Source organism: Ambystoma mexicanum, chromosome 1q (assembly GCF_040938575.1).
Source record: "Ambystoma mexicanum isolate Mex_15411 chromosome 1q, UKY_AmexF1_1, whole genome shotgun sequence".
Lineage (NCBI taxonomy): Eukaryota > Metazoa > Chordata > Amphibia > Caudata > Ambystomatidae > Ambystoma > Ambystoma mexicanum.
In genome coordinates this window covers 138,413,410-138,432,221 of record NC_090922.1, presented here as the reverse complement: position 1 = coordinate 138,432,221, position 18,812 = coordinate 138,413,410, and the positions used below count along the sequence as shown (strand labels likewise).

The 18,812-nt window shown below is 46.3% G+C and overlaps 1 protein-coding gene across 2 annotated transcripts in view; it reads right to left on the bottom strand.

The window, feature by feature from the left end:
- Nucleotides 1–18,812, bottom strand: part of ATP2C2 (ATPase secretory pathway Ca2+ transporting 2) — a 565,565-nt gene that overhangs the window by 376,881 nt on the left and 169,872 nt on the right. For both annotated transcript variants that reach the window (XM_069636233.1, XM_069636231.1), the window contains exon 2: nt 7,928–8,041. In XM_069636233.1, coding sequence (XP_069492334.1) covers nt 7,928–8,041 — 114 coding nt within the window. The remainder of the gene's footprint in view (nt 1–7,927; nt 8,042–18,812) is intronic.

Genomic DNA, 18,812 nt, shown 5'->3' with positions numbered 1-18,812 from the left:
GCTCCAAGACCACATTGACCCTTCTTCCAAATTGTCCCTCCATCTTTTTCAAGGCAGCCTCATAAGCACTTACTATGGTTTCTCCTTCCCCACGACCAGGTATGTATACTTCCTCCCCTGGCAAGTGGCGAAATATACAGTTTAAGAGAGCAGCTTCTCTCTCTCATCACTGAAATTTGTGCCTCCAGGTGCCATTAAGTATACCTTGAAAGCATCCATCCATTGCTCCCATGGAGATGCTGGTTCCCCAGGCGATGGCAAGAATGCAGGAGGGGGTCTGGCAGCAGTGTGAAGCATGGTGGCACGTAACAGTCCTTGCAATACGCTGCAGGGGTTCTATTCTTTGTCTGTGGCACAACACGCATACACTCTTGGGATCCCTTCACCAGCAATGCAGGAGGGTGCCTGTATAAACTGTGCTAAACTTGCCCCATGATCTGCCTATGAGTTGCGGTGCAAGCAGTGTCAATAGGCCGTGTCAAGCTGTACCCGTTAAAGGATCCTAGAAGTCACTTCTCCATTGTCACAAAAGTGTATTAAACTTAATCCTCCTCACCCATCCTCTCCTTAGCGCAATTTGTCAGCGATGATCACCGTTTCCAGATGAGATGTGGTGCGCCGCAATTGACGCCGCTTAAACTGACTCAACGTATATGCAGGTAAGGACAGCTGACCTCCTGGGCAGCCAATGGAGCGTAGCATGCATTCCTTTCCTCTCCGACGTGGGCACGTCCAACGTGACCAAAACAGCTGATTCATCTGGGCAGCCAATCCAGAGCATCAGAAACGCCCACTCTGTTTACAATGTGAGCAGGTCCCGCTGCTCGCAATGGTGTCTTTGCCGGGGGCCACCCACACCTCCTGGGCAACCACAAGACTGGGAGCAATGCCCCTGCACCACCGCAGCACCAGCGAGGCACAGCACCACCTCACCTACCATGCTCGACACCTCCTCCTCGCCCTCCTGGACTTGGAAGGGAAACCGCAGTGATGATCGCTCCTGTGCCTGCGACAGAGCCGGGCACACAGCCGCCACTCCAACCGCTGTCCTGTCCGATGCAGCGGGAGCCTTTCCCGTAGCAGGCGCAGGGCGGCTATGGTCCGAGAGCGGATGCTGCGACCAGGACTTGCCAGAGGTGACAATCCCCTCACGCGTGGGGTGGGGTCCAGAATACCTCATCGTCAGTGAAGAGATCTGAGGCATGGTAAGGTATGAAGGTTTTATTCTGGACCCCAACAGGCAGCAAGCCAGCAGGACCACAACCAGGAATTGACAGATGCCAGGAATGTTGATCTCCGAAGAAGAACAACATTCCACGCGTGCCAGGCTATGACAAAATACCAGCAGTAGTAAATTACCCGCCACCACCACCCCCAGTCTACTCTCTTCACTAGGTGGTAACCTTGAACAATATTGCAATAATACACTACTAACTGTGATATAGGATTACGGTCAGTGGTAAACTCCAGATGAGTAATTCCCATCGGATGTGCATTGACAGAACGCATTTTCCACCTGTTCTAGCCAAATTCGCTCCAACACCAATTTTCTTTCATTACCTTAGTGTATATGGTTGGTACATTCTTCACACCACCAAAGCAGGGTTGGGGACCAGTTCAGAGCTGGACCTATTTTGTGCAGTAATTTCAACCACTATGGGCCTTCATGTTATACTATTAAAGCGATAACTAGCAGTCGGGAAATAACCACCTGTGGGAACGCAAGTAAGCCCTAGTGTTAATTTTTCCATAGACAGCATCCACGCGGAGTGGATTTCAGTGGCAAGCAGTATTTTACCACCAGCAGTTTTTAACAATTAAGTTACCAATAAAAGTACTCACTCCACCCTTTGTGTGACGAGTCGCCGAGTTTGGGGGCAGATGTACAATTGTCCTCAATTCACCCTTCTACTTGTTACATGAATCATTCATTCATTCTCCTTCTGGAGGGTGTGCCATCTCTCTGTGCAGGGTATTCTAATGTTCAATTCACTCTCTGAGCAGAAGGCAGCAAGATCACAACTAATCTCAAGCTAATTTATTCAGGCAAACTCTGCTCACGCAAAGTTTGTTTAAACCACATTTTTCCAGATTTGTTTCAAGGTCCAGGCCGGATGGTTTGAATGAGTTTGGCCCTGCAGCGTTATACAGCTATGCGCAGTTGGAGTTTGGGATTAATCTAGTAACACAGAGGTGTGTAGCCTAGATAGAGGGATGGGTAGAACACTGAAGTGGGGATATCTTGGTGGTTCTTCATTTAATCCTAGAGTTTGTTGGAAGCAGGAGATTAAGTGGTGAATGCAACACACATACTTTGTGCCCTATCTGTTGTGGGCAGTGGCTAGGAGGGAAGAGTAACCCCAGAGTTGGTTGGCATCAGTAGATTCGAGAAAATGGCTGTAGCCGAGTACGTATCACACAAGCCATCTTCTTGAGACGAGGGCGGCCAGAACTCGGGGAAGATCAAAGAATGCTGATGCGTGCCATGAGAACTCAGACACCTGCTTGCTAAAGTACCGGACTCGGGTCGGCTTGGGAGTTCATGGAAGCAGACGTTCAGAGAGGGAGACAAGCCACTCCATTTTCTGCTTCTTGCCCTTCTCTTCCCTACTATGAATTCTCCATCATTGAAGCAATAGCTGAGATTTTTCCCAATCTCCCTCTAGCCTCTGTGGGGAAAATTAGCCTGAACACAACAATCCTACATTGCAGTATTTGGACATTAATTTATTGATTGATCGCTTCTCCAGCGCTTATGCAGCAACTAAATTCTGTTTCAAAGTGCCCACAGGGCAACAGGGAGGGGACATGGGAATACATAAATAATATGAAATACAGTGGAGGGGGAAAAAGGACGAACCTACTATTCTTTGTGAGTATTCAGCATGTGCTAGTGTGGAAGGGAGGGTGCGCAAAGGCAAGTGCTTAGGATAGACAGAAGCTGGGGGGCATTGGGTGCGGCAAATCAGGGCCCCAAGGATGCATAAGGGCCCTGGACATGAAGCAAGCAACTGTGAGATTAGCAGAGGAAAGAAGGGGGGGGAAGGAGGAGGTAAAAAGGAAAGTCTTAAGGTTATTCTGGAATTTAAGGAAGTCCTGCTCAAGACTCAGAGGGAGGGGGAGGTTGTTCCATTGGTGGGGGTGCCAGCTGAGGAAAGAGATCGACCTCCTGTCCTCTGTTTAGCAAAACGCTTTACACACAGAGTTGGTGACAGAGGAGCGCAGAGTCAAAGAAGGAGAATATTTAGTAAGAGAGTTGCTGATAGTGTGGTCCCGGGCCCCAAACAGCCTTGTGGATGATACAGAGGGATTTGAATTTAATCCGTGAAGCAACCAGGAGCCGGTGAAGACTTTTTAGGGTAGGAGAGATGCAGTCCCTGGGCTTGAGGCCTTGGATACATCTCACTGCCCTATTCTGGATTAGATGGAGGGGTTGCAGAGTCAAAGAAGGAAGATTCAGGAGGAGGATATTGCAACAGTCAAGCCTAGAGAGAACCAGGGATCGGGTAACATTGAGCTTCTGGGGAAGGTGAGAAAAGGTAGAATTTCTTTGAGAAGGAAGAGCTGGAAGTGGGACTCCTTGGCAATGTCCCGAGTGTGAGGGAGGAAGGAGAGAGAGAGACAGAGACAGAGAGAGAGGAGTCGAAGATGACTCAAAGGTTTCTGGCTCCAGAATATGGAGCAGGGGGAGAGCCCATGGAGGAAGGCCAAAGTGAAGGGAAGAAGGTGGGATCAGGTGTCCAAAAGGGAAGGATCTCAGTTCTGCTGGCATTGAGGCAGAGATCTTTGGGAGTACAACAGGCCTGGATGGCAGATAGGTGGTCAGGGATGATCAAAGGTGCAAGAGGGTCAGCAGGAAGTCTGAACAAGAGTTGTGTGTCATCTGGATAACACTGGAAGTTGGGGGAGAATGAGGAGATGAGGAGTACCAGCTGAGTAAGGTAGATGTTAAAGAGCCAAGGGGAGAGGATAGACACAAGTGGAGAAGAAAGTAGGAAAGGAAAAAGTGCCCAAGATGACTTGGGAAGAGCGTTCAGTTAGGAAGGTCAGCCAGTCCAGTGCCCGATCCGAGATACCAAGGATATCACAGAGCCTTTGTATGAGGATGGAGTGGTTGACCTTGTCAGAGGCAGAGGAGATATCAAGTAGGATGAGGACAGCTGAGGAGTTGCAGTCCAGGAATCAAGTAGTTCTTCACAGGTGTTCAGAAGAGCAGTTTCCATGCCTCTGGATGCTCAGAATCCAGATTAATGGTTGTGGAGACTGTCAACAAGTTCAGTGTGAGAGTCGATTTGGGACAAGGCCAGCTACTCCAGCATTTTTCCCAGGAAGGGGATGATGGAAATAGGGCTGCAGTTGTCTGGACAGGTATTGTCTGCTGAAGGCTTTTTAAGGAGGGGGCGCACAAGGGAGTGCTTGAGGGAGGAAGGTAAAACAAACAGTGGCAAAACAGTGGTTGCATAGATCAGTGAGTGATGGGGCCAGAGAGCCAATATTCTCCTTGATGGTTCAGGAGGAGCAAGGGGAAACCTGTTTGGAAGAGACTTTCATGGAGTGGACAACTGTGGTGACTTCTTCAGGTGTGACGGGGCGCAGGAGGAGTAGGAGGTAGGAGGAGGATGGTTTGGGCCAAGGGAGGCAGGGGGTGTAGAATGGGTTGGAAGGGTGAGAAACAAGACTGTTCAGGATGTCCTGTGTTTTGGTGGTGAAATGAGTGGCCAGTGCATTGCAGAGGGCCTGGGAAGGAAGAGAGAAGGAGGAGACTGCAGAAAGGTTGGCTAGTTCCCTGCAGATTTTGAAAAGTTCAGCCATGTTGTAAGATGCACCAGATAACTGTCTGAATGTGGGCCCTTTTCTTGGCATGGATGGAGAGTCTGTATTGCCTTTGGAGCAGGCGGCAGGCCAGTTTGTCCGAGGGTGAGCCTGAAGTTTGCCACTTCCGTTCTGCCGCTCTGCACTTTTGTTTCAGGGCTGCAAGTTCAGAGTCGTACAAGGTTTTCCATTAGAGGGAGGTTTCAGGCGGATCCTCATAACTGGGGCCAGAAAGTCAAGAGTGTTGGTGATGGACAAGTGGAAGTTCTTGAGAGCAATGTCAGTGGTTGAGTCTGAGATAGGAGATAAGGGGGGATAAAGGAGAAAGTGAAGGCAGCAGCTGTCTCTCGTTTCATGTTCATGAACAAGATTGGCAGGGATTTTGGGGGTGTGCTCAGAGGGCCAAAGGGATGCAGGTGAGAGGAGAGAAGAGAGTGGTCTGATCAGGATATTGGGGTGACCAGAGGAGATGAGAGGGAGGTCCGACTGAATGATGGCATCTAGAGTGTGTCCAGCAGAGTGTGTTGGACCAGAAGGGAGAATGGAGAGGTATAGAGCGGTGCAGTGGTCAACGAAAAGAGTGGACGTTATGCCAGGGGAATCCAATTGGATTTTGAAATCAAGCAAGAGAAGCAGATTGGAGGAGGTGGACAGTAAGGAGGAACATATATCAGCCCATTCAGAGAGAAAGGGAGGCAGCACCTGGGGGCTGGTAGAGCAATGGACAGGGTGGAGGAGAGCGAGATGGCCAACTTGAATACCAGGCTCTCCAAAGAAGAATAGAGGTGGGTGGGTAAGATGAAACCCACTCAGGTAAGATTAACGCAGCCCCACCGCCAGCACAGTGAGGTCACGGCTTGGAAGTGATCTTGAAGCCGTCAGGTAGGAGGGACTAAAAAGGCAGTGACTGAGCTGGCATTTAACCGGTTATGTGATTTTACTAAAGGTAAAATCAGAGTGGTACATTTCAGAGTGGTCAAAATACCGAAAGAATACCAAAATGTATTTATTTTTTTCATTTGGGGATTCCCCCCCAAAATCACCTGTTTTTCCATCCTTTTAAACCCACCCCAACTTCACTCATTTTAACCCAGTAACCCACTACCATACATATATTTAATTAAAATGTTCTGAATTTTTTTCGGTATTTTGGGTATTCGTAAAACTTACCACTCTGATTTATTTTTGGTAAAATGACAGGGTACTGATTGAACTATGTCTCTGTAATAGCGAGAATGTCGAGGTCAGTGTCTTCAAGAAGGAGGCAGAGGTCAGCGGTTGTGAAGAGTCGCCAGGTGGAGCTGGCCACTGCCTTTAAAGGTTTTCTGAGGTGGAGTATAGGGGTGTGGTATTCCAGTCAAGGGTGGGGGGGTGTTCAGGGGTGGCAGAGTGTTCGGGGAAGAGGCAGATATCATTATATTGTTTTGCAGATACTGTGATCAGTTTCCCTAATCAGATTTCAGATTCATTTAATCCAAGCACCAGGTAAGATATCAACCTATTTGTGGCTGAGCAATTGTACGTGTGCCAACATGCCCCATCCCAATCTGAAAATGATGAACCCGTTTTTTTCTTTGTTTTCTTGGATTTGTATTCTAGAATTTATAATGGGAAATCCAGGACTAAGTGAAAGCATAAATAACAAAACAGGACTGGAGTCGCTGCTCGTGAATGAAATGGAACCTGTGACATAGGTGATTTTGCCAAGTTCCCAGTTGGCCCATGCAATCCGAATCCATCTTGGCATTTTAGTCAACACTCTGCGTGCTGGGTCCGGATGCATGCTTTGTCCACATTTGACTCAAAGTCCTTAGAATGGGCCAAAGCCGAAATCGGTATAAGTGCCCCCACCCACTGCCGTCCATGGAATGGATCCACTGGACAACTCTGACCCTGCTGTTCATCGACCGTCTAGGCTAGAAGTTGTGTGTGCATGAAGGTGGTCACGAAAGAACAGAAGACTGCAAACCTCACTGCCTTGTGTATACGCCCAATGTCCTTTCTGACACGTTATTTGATTTAAAACAGAAGCGCATGATCTGAAAATAGCATTCACTGTGCACAGCGGCTGCAACAACAATAGCTTTACATTCGTCAGGCTAAATGATTAGATCAGAAGTGTGTTTGTTTGTTTATTTTATTTATATAGCGCACCTGACCCAGGGGTATCTGGGCGCTTGAGTCGTACTTATTTGGTATTTCTCATGCCGAGGACATTGGGGCAACCCCAACGTGCTCTGAAACACAGAGCGTGGCTGTGGATCCCACTGCATCCGGGGACAGCCAAATCTGTTCCACTCCTCCAGGGAGAGAAAGACAAGATGGCCCCTCTCCAAGAGTCATACCCGTGTCCCCAGTGCTTTAAACAACGACGAGGCATTGTGAAGGCAACAGAGGGCACAGGGGAGCAGCCTTTCTTCTTGCAAGCCACAATCGGCGATAACAGAAATGTCAAGCTCTGCCCAAATTAGGCGTTCAGTGACATGCTCACACGCGGACGCTACTTTACCATGCTGCTCAACTTTCATGTTCCAGGCTTATTGGGGTATCATGCACCCAACCTTTCACAGACCTTACCCCTCTCCATTTTCCCTACTTGCTCATGTCTTTCCCTGATCCCTCCTTTCAGCAGTTGCCCTTTTCTTTTTCTCCACTCCCTCCCCGTCCCTTTCCCCTTTCCCTTTCCTTCCAGTGCGGTCTGATAAACCCTGACAGGGGACCAATGCTCCACATTTTGGACAAGACTAGGTGCTTTGATACCAATAAGGTGGTAATTAGGCACAGTATTGTACACTTTGTGGGAGAGCATGCACTATTAAAGTTAACTTTGAAGCCAGATCAGAATTTCTTCACAGTTTACAATTCGTCGTCCACACCATGGATTTCAAGCCTCGTCTTGTTGTTCTGGCAGGGCAGGGACTGGTAGCCAGCATTCATCTTAACTTCTTCAACCCAAGTTACTGGTATGATATGATAGGTTATTTATAACTTGCGGACCCGGGATCGAACCTGTGTTGCTATGTGTCTTGGAAATACTGCACCCAAAGCATCTGTGCAACAGTGGCCTCCCCCAAGTGGAGCGTCGCTAGATTACAAGACATGCTTTCTTCCTTACTTGTAAATATTTTGCCAGCTGTTCGGTGGTCTGCGTACAAGCCTCCTTTGCAGAGAGGGCGGTCACGCCTTTCTCTTGATTGACGGTCTTCAATTCGCATTCTTCCTCCACCTGCTTTAGGAAAAAGAGGAGAACGTCAGCCACGACCAAAAGAGATGAAAACCCACCACACTACGTCACAGACAAACATCCCCCATGGTCCACCAACCCCCCTTGGAGATCCAATAGGGTCAACCGCCTTCAGCTGTAGAATTGGCACAAACCCCAAATCACCAATCTTAGTGAGCCAGAATGCAGTGGCTGAATTAGACCATTTGATGCATCGCTCCTTACAACATAGGATTTAAAAATTGATTTGAAAATGACAATTTGGTTACTTTCAGGAGCATGGGATTTTGATAGGTCTATAAACACATCTGAGAGTTACCAATGCATTTCTGAGGCTGGTGTACAATGGAGTGTGTTTCCAAGACTGTTGCCAGTGGAAAGGATCAGGGATAACCTTTTGGAAGATCACGGCTCGTCTGTTTCTTGAAACCAAAGGAAATGTGAGGAACCAAACGGGGGAAATGGACAATAAGTGTTTTAAAGAGAACTGCAATATATTACACTTCAATGGAGATCAGAGGAAGACACCATTCACCAGCAGAGACTATGCCCTCATACATCACCCTATACGCAATATGGGCTACGGACGTCCCAGTTAGATCAAAAATGCTAAAAACCTTGGTGGCAGAAGATGTACGACGGTGTCGTCATGAAGCTGATTTTTGCCCTGACTAACTTCCTGAACGACATAGAAAAGTTGCTGACACCTACCAGTAGCGATGCACTGTGATGTAAAATACCAAAAGAAAAACACATTTTTGATTCATTTGGACTTTGTGAAGCGCATGGTCGAGGTGACAAGTGAGAGGTTCGTTTCTTTTTTTTTTTTTTTTTGCTGTTGTGTATTTTAAAGGTTTGAATAAACCAATTTAAAAAAAAAAAAAAACCCTGTTAGTGTGACCACCTCGGATTCAATGCTGTTGGTGAATGACAGCAGAACACTGATCAATGATTCCCTGCACTTGATCTCTCTGCTCTTCTGCCTCCCCAGTATTTCAAAGACTTTGCAAAGGTGATAAGTGAAAGTACCTCACCTAAGGGCAGGTGAGACCAGGGAAACATTAGCACTGACGTAGGACCTCCTTCAATCCGCGGAAAAGAAGCCAATAGCTGGAGTTGCGAGATGAGGAGTGGTGATGCACAGAGAAATCATGAATGCACATCTACGCCTGGATACCCCTCCAGACCAGGAGACTTCACACTCTAACCATCACAACACCCAAAGTCCAAAACTACGGATCCACTGGGACAGAAAATTGAACAGGCTTAATTTCCTCATTGAAACGTTTCCAGCAGAACAGACAGCTCAGAGAGGAAAACGTTATCGTAGAAAATTGACAAATATTTTGCTTTTCCACTGGATATATAACTCTGGAATGAGCATTCTGGCCATGCGATGACTGGCTAAATGCCATTTATTTAAATGTTATTTTTATTACACAAAAACAAACTTCTTTAATCCAGTATTTTATTGCTTTTGCAGAATATGCTTGCAGTGTTGTAAGCAGAAGATACCATGCCACACTATGTTTTAAGCATTACACTGTGCCCCTAAACTAAGAATGCTGCATACATCAGCACAAAGGTGCTCATTTTAACGGTCATCTCATCTTATCCCACATAGTGAAACACATAGCTTCAAGTGGTGCTCCATATCTTACTTCATTCTTCAACTGCACTCTCAGCAGTGCCACTTTTCCATCATCCTACAAGTCGGCTTCTGTCATCCCTATCCTTAAGGAACCTGGCCTAGATCTCAACTGTCCGGCCAACTTTCGTCCGGTCTCACTTCTACCTCACTGTTCAGAAACCCTAGAATGTGTTGTTTTCAACTGAGTTCCTTGACACACATATCACTCCCTCCCGATCCCTTTCAATCTGGCTTCTTACCTCTGCACTCTGCCGATTATGCTCGTACATCTCTTCTGCTAGTCATGCTAACTGTTCCTTATTCTTCTTGACCTTTCTGCTGCCTTTGATACCGTCAACCGTTCTGACCATCTTGCAACACTATCTCTCCTAGGCATCAGAGACAAGGCCTACATGTGGTTTGGCTCAAATCTTGCCCTCAGGTGTCCTGGAACAGCCTTACCTCCCCACTCACCCTCTTATAGTTGGTGTTCCCCAAGGGTCAATCCTGGGTCCACTTCCCTTCACACCTCTGCTCTTGGGACACTTGGTCACCACCTATGGCTTTTCCCATCAACTTTTTGCTGATGACACCCAAATCATCTCCTTTCCCTCTATGTGACGAGCTACGCTCAAACATTTCCAACTGTCTCTCCGCCATTCAATACTGGATGGCATCTCACCCACTTATGCTAAAGTCCACTAAGAATACAGATCTCTACTTCCCATTCAAACAGGCTCACTCTTCCTCTCCCTCTCTTCTTTCCAGACTACCTCCCCTACACTACTTCTACTTCTACTTGCAACCTTGGGGTCACCTTCGACCCATCTCATAACTTCTTACTCTTCTTCTCCAAATCTGCCACTGCGGCCATACCCAATCTCCTCAACATTAGAAAAATAATACAGTCTTCCATTCAACACCGATATGCACCTAATCTCCCCGTTAGTGTTCTCTCGATCTCATTACTGTGTCAGTCTACTTTATGGCCTTCCCAACTATGCTTTTTCACATCACAACAGATTTATCAACTTTGCTGATGTTACAATCTTCAACCATCCCCACTTCACTTTCATCTGCCCAGCCCGTCGTCAGTTAAGCTGGTTATCTATGAGACAGAGGGTAAAGTATAAACTCATTATCATCTAAAAAACTATACACATACTTGCCCCACCCTACCCATCAACCCATCTCACTCCCTATCCCCCTCGCTCCCTGCGATCATCCTCAGATCACCTCCTTGCCACCTCTCGAGACAGTTACACTCTCTCTCGTTTCCGCTCGCTTCCTCTCCTCACTCCCTTACTATGGAATGCTCTCCCTGTCCGCACTACTCCAACACTAAGTATTTGAAATCAAACTCCTCGATTCTGAAGAACCACTTGCATAACATTCTACGCCACCACATCTCCCTTTTCTCCTCTCCCCCCTACCTCTCTAGGACAACCCCTCAGCACTTATCCCTCATTCCTTCATCCGAAACCATCCCACTTCCTCCACTATCCTGTTCCTATATCTTTCTCTATTGCCCTTGTCCGGGGGTCATCTTTATACATCCCCTGCATCATCTGGTCTTGTTTCCACATTCTCTCAACCACTGTTAAGGACACTGGTCCTCCGCTCTGTAAATCAATGTGGAAATGTTTTGTAAGCATGGTTGTGCCAAAAATGAATGGTTTCTCTGTAATTTTCATTAAATAAATAAAATAAATTCCATAAAGAATATGCAGGAAGGAACATGAGGGTTGCAGGGAACACCACAGCTTTTGGTTGGGAATGTCTGGGGACTGAACGCGAATTACACTTTCAAGGAGCAGAGATTTGGAACACACAATGTGCACTTTTCTTTGCTATGATTGAGGCATAGGTCTTCCCGGAACATTTTCTGCTAAGAGCCCCACACATTTTTATTTCAGTTACATTTCTCTCACTTGCACTCTCCCCCCTGCCCCCATTTCTCTGCTTGCAGCCTTCTAGACACCGCAACACATACCTCACCCTCGGGTACCTGCATTCTGTGCCAAGTACATTCGCACTGCAACACACCAACATTTGGGCACAGAGCAGTAGCGATGTCTCTTGTATAGCTCAGTGACTCCAGTACCTGCTGCTGAGAAGCGTTTGTGACCTACGGGTCACAAGTTCAAATCTCTGCCGGCCTGTTTTTTTGACAGGGTTCTGAAAGTGCCAATTGTTGATGGAAAGTGCTATATAATATTATTTGGATGGAACATTGGGAAGATTTGATGGGAGAAAACGGGATATTTTGAGGTTAAATAATTCTCCAGCAAGTTGAACAGTGCAGAGGGTTGAGGTTCTTCCATTGCAGGTGAGGGCAGCATCTCCCAGGCGTGTGTTTCTGGAGTTTATGTTAAGTGCACTGGAATTAAAGAAAAATAGCAGCGGGCAAGAACTCCTCACTTGAAACTGGACAGGAGGAGGTCTATGAATGCTTCCATCTATATGAGCTTATGTCTGGTGGTAGGAACACCAGCCTTCACATGCAATTGTATGTGTTTGCCTGTATGTATATATGCATGCCAAACCATCTTTGTAGCGGCATTCTCGCGCAAGGATGTGTCTACACCTGCCTGTCTGCACTGCCTGTGAGACTAACTGTTCATGCATGTGTGCATGCGAGCATCTATGGCTCTGCAGCCAGTGTGGGCGAGATAGTATGTGTCTGGCCCTATGTGGGAATTCTGGGTATGTCACATGGGGCAGTATAGGGTTTTAGATTTGAGCAAGATCACACAATTTTGGTCAAATATGGAAGCCGGGATTAGAACACGGATGTCTGGCTCCAAAGTCATCAATTTGACAGTATAGCACCCATATCTCCTCGCAGGGGTGTTGCTAGGTCTGGAAAAGACCCGGGGCTATGCTAATGGGGACTCGGGGCTAGCTAGCCTTTTGATTGTAGCCCCTGAGATTCTATCCGGGTGTACAACCAAAAGACCTGGGGCTATAGCCCCCCCTGGCAACGCCTCTGTCACCTCGTTTTCCTTCCTCCGTTTTGCATCTTAGCCTCCATTTCTTGCATTGCTTCATTTTCTTTAGAGGAGTTGAAGTGGTTGCAAAGTGCTGCGAGTTCTCACAGGAGTGCTTTGCAGGACAATGGAAAGGACGGGAATGCAGGGGTTCACAGGCTCGATGGCCAAGGGGGGGCATCTAGGCAGCTCTAAAATGAAGGCCCCGATGTTGGGCTGCAGAGTTAATACCGGGAGTCCTCCCATACCAACTTGTCCTCCACCCACCAGTCAAGAGTGCACCGCTACACGTCACTTCCAATGCTCCAGCAGGGTCTCCCATTGTTTCCACAAAGTAAATTACTTTGACATTACTTGCAAATTATATACATTTGTGGGTTAAGGAGTAAAAGGGGGGGCAGGGACTTGGGGTAGGGTTGTAGTGAAGGGGCGGGGGGGCCATTTAAAAAGAAAAACGTGAAATAAAAAGTGGAAATACTTTCCACAAAGTAAATTACTATGAAGTAATTTATTTTGTGGAAATTCCATGGAACTCTCCGGTAGAGGCCCGAAAAAGAACACATAGGGTGGAAGAGACACTATGAAGTCCAACCCAACTTCCACCCACACCACAGGTACGCATCACTCCATGCTCATAGAAAAAAGATGAAGGCAAGACCGCCCAACCGCACGCATCTGCTATCATACAGTATTTCCAAGATACATCGAGCAGCATCTCTGCCATAAGAATGAAGCCACCCCCAGGACAAGAATTCGGTCTAGCTGGACACATAGGGCCTCATTACACGGTAGGTGCTAAACCATGGTGCTATCCGAGGTTGGCGGAGCGGTAATTCCCCATGCCGCCATATTCCTTCCCCATTCCCATTTTTGCCCCGTAGGGCATAATGGGAATGGGGAAGGCGCTTATTACGGTACCACAAATTGCGGTACCTTAATTAGCACCAAGGTCCCTTTGCGGGTCCCTACTTTAACGGCTGGTCTACACCAACCGTTAAGGTCGGGTCCCGCAAAGGGACCTCGTAGTAAGGCGGTAAGGGTTAACGGTCACCGGTAGCATTACCGGTGACAGTTAACCCTTACCTCCTTCCGTGTAATGAGGCCCATAGTCTCCTGCACTCGCTCTCCAAACTGCCTCACAGCTCCCATCCATGTGCAAACTCCACACGGGGCAGGCACTTGGACACCACTACTAACCTTCCTATTGGCTAAAATTCATGCACGTATTCTAAACTCCTCTGATGATTTTTCCATTCCTTTGACTTCAGTCTACTTGCTTAAAATACTCCCATCATGAATGCACCCGTTTCTTACAAACATGTGAAATCAATCTACAGGAATATAAACGCCTTACAGAGGAAACCAACATGCAATAACATGCATGCGGAGGCCCGCTGTTCGCTTTCTAAATCTTGTATTTTCCTCTTCTCCATTTCAGCGCATCTCTGACCTCTCTCCATCGTTTCCTCTTTCTTACCCCCTCCTATTCCAACCCACCCACCACTCCCATTCATTTCATGGGTGGCAGGGGGAGGGGAGTGAGTGGAATGGGATGATCTGCCTGTGGTGGACGGTATTTTAGGATTGTACTGAGGGAGATGGAAAGCAGGTGTGGATGAAGGTGGGCGAGTGCCAGGGAGAGAGGGCTAGGGCTGTCCAGCTAAGGATGCCTGGGTAAAGCATGGGAATGTAACACATCCTGCCTAGTGCCAGTGTGGTCAGTATTGCTAATGCCCTGCTGGGTGGTCATTAGTTCTGATCCAGTGTGTCAGGCATTATTTTGCAGCAGTGGGGCAGAACTTTCTGGGCACGGTGTCTGGGCACGGTGCTAGAAATAAAATGGGCCACAAAGGGTGCATTTCAGTAGTTGTGTGGGCCTACCCAAATGTCGAAATCACCTTTACATTTTTGCTGGTTATCTGCGTGACTGAATTGCCCCTAGATTGAGACGGGGCATATAAAAAGGTGGTTATGGTTTGGGGAATACAAGTTTGGCAGAATACAGGGCTTCGAGCAACCCTACAAGGCCGGGGGACTATTTCTCAGCCATTTACTGTACTAGCAATAGCCAAAGCTATGGCACCTCCTCTACTCACTAGAAACAAGCGTAACATTACAGCTGAAAAATTAACCTCTATACTAATCCAAATACTAAACGTTAACAACTCTGAAGCTCCTGAAGAACTAATAGATCTCTTCAATAATACCATGACAATGGCCTTAAACTCCATCGTCCCTTTGAAACTCCGTAAGAGTACACTAAAAGACCACCTCAACACCTGGTATATACCACAACTGAAAGCCCTGAAAAAAGGAAATGTGAGGCCACATGGAAAAACTTACCCTCTAAGGAGAACAAAGATAGAGTCACAGAAATCTCTGCTCGTTACAAAGCAGAGATCATCAAAACTAAACAGGAAACCAACGACAGGATCCAAAATGCCATCTCCAGCATCAAGGAACTATTTGGAATCCTAAGGGAAGTAGAATCGCCCATAGCCCCGGATGACTCTCACCCTAAAAACAAAGTGTGGTGCACTGGCTTTCAAAACGCCTTGGCCAATAAAATGACTACCCTCCAAAAGTAAATTGCCTCCAAGCGACTTAATATTAATGGCTTCGACACAGCTCAGAATCAGGACACCACCATCCCTAACAACACTCTACCAGAATTCAAATTGGCCCAAGTCACTACAACAGAGGTTGCAAAAATGATAAACTCTCTGAAACCCTCACACTGTCAAGGCGGCATTTGCGCTGCTCAACTCCTAAAAGATGCAGCAAGAGAACTCACTCGTTTCATCACCAGGTTAATAAATGCCTCTTTTAGATCTTGTCAGGTTCCCACCAACCTGAAAGACGCATGGGTACTACCTCTGCTTAAAAAACCTTGTCTAGACCCTACCATCCTAACTAATTACAGGCCACTAAAGTCCAGATTTACCTAGAGATTAACAATCTCCTAGGGCTCAGACAATCTGGTTTTAGACCCCTTCATGGAACCGAAACTGCGCTACTAGATCTGAAAACACAAATAGACCTAATAAAAGACAACAGACAATGCACACTTATTCTGCTTCTAGACCTCTCCGCTGCCTTCGATCTGGTTGACCACAATATATTTTGTGGGCATCTATCATCAGCACTGAACTTCTCCCCCAAGACTGCAACGTGGATTAAATCCTTCTTAAATAACAGAATGATGAGAGTATTCTATCCATCAGATGCAGCCGACCCCATCCCTACCACTTGCGGAGTGCCACAAGGCTCCTGCGTTTCCCCACATTATATAATGTGTTTTCCAAACCTTTATTCGACATCCTGGACCGTCTGGGTGTCATCTACAACAAATACGCAGATGATACCCAGATACTTTTTCCCCGCTATCTGGCAACTACGACTGACAACGACCTACTAAAAACAAAATATACCTCGTCATTCAGGCCTGGATGGCCACCCATAGCCTGTGCCTGCAGGACGAGAAGACTGAAATTCGCATACTAGGCTTCCCTATCTATCTCAAAAAATGTAACCCTAAATACACCTTGTTCAACATAGACAGTAACCAGATTATTACGGCCAAGGAAACTAAAATCTTAGGCTTCCATCTCGATTCCGCCTTGAACCTTAGGAAACAGGCTAACGCCACTGTGACAGCTACCGCCTATACCTGCAAATGTATTCATGCATGTAAAAATGATCTACCAATAGCCGCATGATCCTGGCACGAGCTCTAATCTGGACTACTGCAATGCTCTCTATGCAGGAACAAACAAACAAGTGCTAAACAAACTTCAAACGTTGCCTAAGGTGGTTCTTAATGCATTATTTTGCATTCCTAGAAAGGGCCACATCTCTGAAACAAGAAGAAGCCACAAATGGCTATCTAGCCAGGATAGAATCTACTTTAAACTTATCTCTATCTCCCACGAATGTCTTCATAACGCTGCCCCTAAATACTTGATAGACAAAATTGCCCTAAAAACTTCAACCAGATCCACTAGATCAACTAACTCCTGCATCATCTCGCCACATTTCAACTTAAAAAGAGCCGGAGGTACCAGCTTCCCGGTACAAGCAGCTCTGGCATGGAATGCCCTCCCACTTAACCTAGGTACTGACCCAAACCTCCATAGCTTCAGGTCCAACATCAAAAAATGGCTCCTCACCAATGACACCACTGCCTCCATTGCCTGAGTCTATAAACTAGATTCCACCGGCCTCCTGCTGTCACCTACGACAATGTCTGTGGAAAACCTCTTTGTAGGTATCGCCATTCTCACTGACAACTGTATCCGTGCACGCTGAGTTGTTTTGTGAATACTGTACTTAATTGGTCCGTTTCTATGTTCCGACTACCTTTTGACGTTCTACTCTATCAATTTCCACTTCCACTTCCAATTTCCACTTGTACTTCTGTATCCTAGGATGTCTTGTGAAGCGCTCGGATACCATAGGGTGTGGCGCGCTGTATAAATAATAAACAAACAAAGCCCTTTGCAGAGGGTAGGTTTATGAACAGTGGTGGAAGATGAGAAAAGGAACAAGTGGTACTCTGGCGGCATCCAAAAATGAGTGAGTGGAGTGGCGGCGGGAGTGAGGGCAGGGCAGAATTCCACAACCTTTGGTTTGCAACACCATTGGCTCTTGTTGCTCGGGGGCTGGACTAGAAAATGCCTGCAGTAATAATTGGTCCATAACACACAAGACCCTAGTTCTGTTTTTTGTATTATTTTTCTTAGGATTCATACAGATGAACATTAGTTCACAGGTATTATGTACCTTATGTGAATTATTGGAGCAAATCTATGCATTTTAGATAGTTCCCAAGAGTTATGGGCTCTAAATAGGCTGCAGTTTACGCAACATCAAAAACCATCCGTGATTAAAGAAAGATTTCAAAAGCGCACCTGTCCAATACGGATTAACATAAAGAGGCTTTAAGGAATTTGAGCAGCTGTGCAGGGGTCCAAGCATCCTTAATAAGTGGCTCGTGTGCACTTCCTCTGGAAGACATGGTCAATTTGGCATGAGTTCATGACTGCCACTGGATTTATCCCAGACATAAATACGCTAACAGTATATTAATAAGTAGAAATATTTGATCCAACTGCGCATGCAAATTAAACAAGATATAATTGGACACACATTTATTTACAACACGGTTATTAACATTATCTGCGAGTTATCATTTAGACTAAAACACAATGACAAACCTAGCCTATGCATACTGTGATTGCCATTACATTTGAATTGCAATGCGCGTAGATGAGAATGAAATGTTCCTACATGCACAATACAGGAAGTAAATCTAAATATGACGGGTGACACTTTAATGGTCATTTATGATATTACTGCATCCTTTGCTCTTAATAAATCATGCATAGATGACATTAATGAAGGAAAACAGAAATTCAACACTTTGGGCAAGTCCGGACCCCTGCCTTAAACTGAATACACTGTGAAGCTGCTACTAATGATCCGGCTGCAGTCACTTCAATTTAATAAAAATGGACCATTACAATGTGTCTTGGGCCTAAGTAGGGGTTAGCCTTGCAGTGCTGTTAACAAAAGAAAAGTGTCTGTGAAGTTAAGCAGCTACAGGGTGCACAGCTCCAGACACCGCATTTGTGTCTCAGCCAAGCCTTGACTTGAGGAAATGAGCAGTGCTTGATCTTCTGAGCCGGGCGGATTCTAAACTTGGCACGGGGAATTGAAAACGCTCTTCGTGAGCCTTTAAAGGTACGCATTTGATAAATAAAATGAACTACTTATTCGGGCGTACCAATGATTTACATTAAACTTCCACCTTGGTTTATGACGCAAAATTGTACCAATTCACCCGCTCAACTCCCGTGCCTAGCCTGCACCAATTGCATAAAACCTAGCAAAAAAGGGATTTTGTACATGTTAAATGTACATTGGCACGGGAAGCACCTTTATGGATCAGAGTTTGGATGTAACCCCCAACTATAAAGGGGCTATCTTGTAGCTCAATGTACATACTAGATGGAGTCACACCCATGCACTATAAATACGACTTTCCAAAAAACCTTTAAAGGCGCTCACTTCTTGGTAGTTGGTGCCTCCGGGCTCGGGTAAATGCTCTGCGATGTACACAAACAATTTCAAATACCATATAGCTTGAATAGTACAA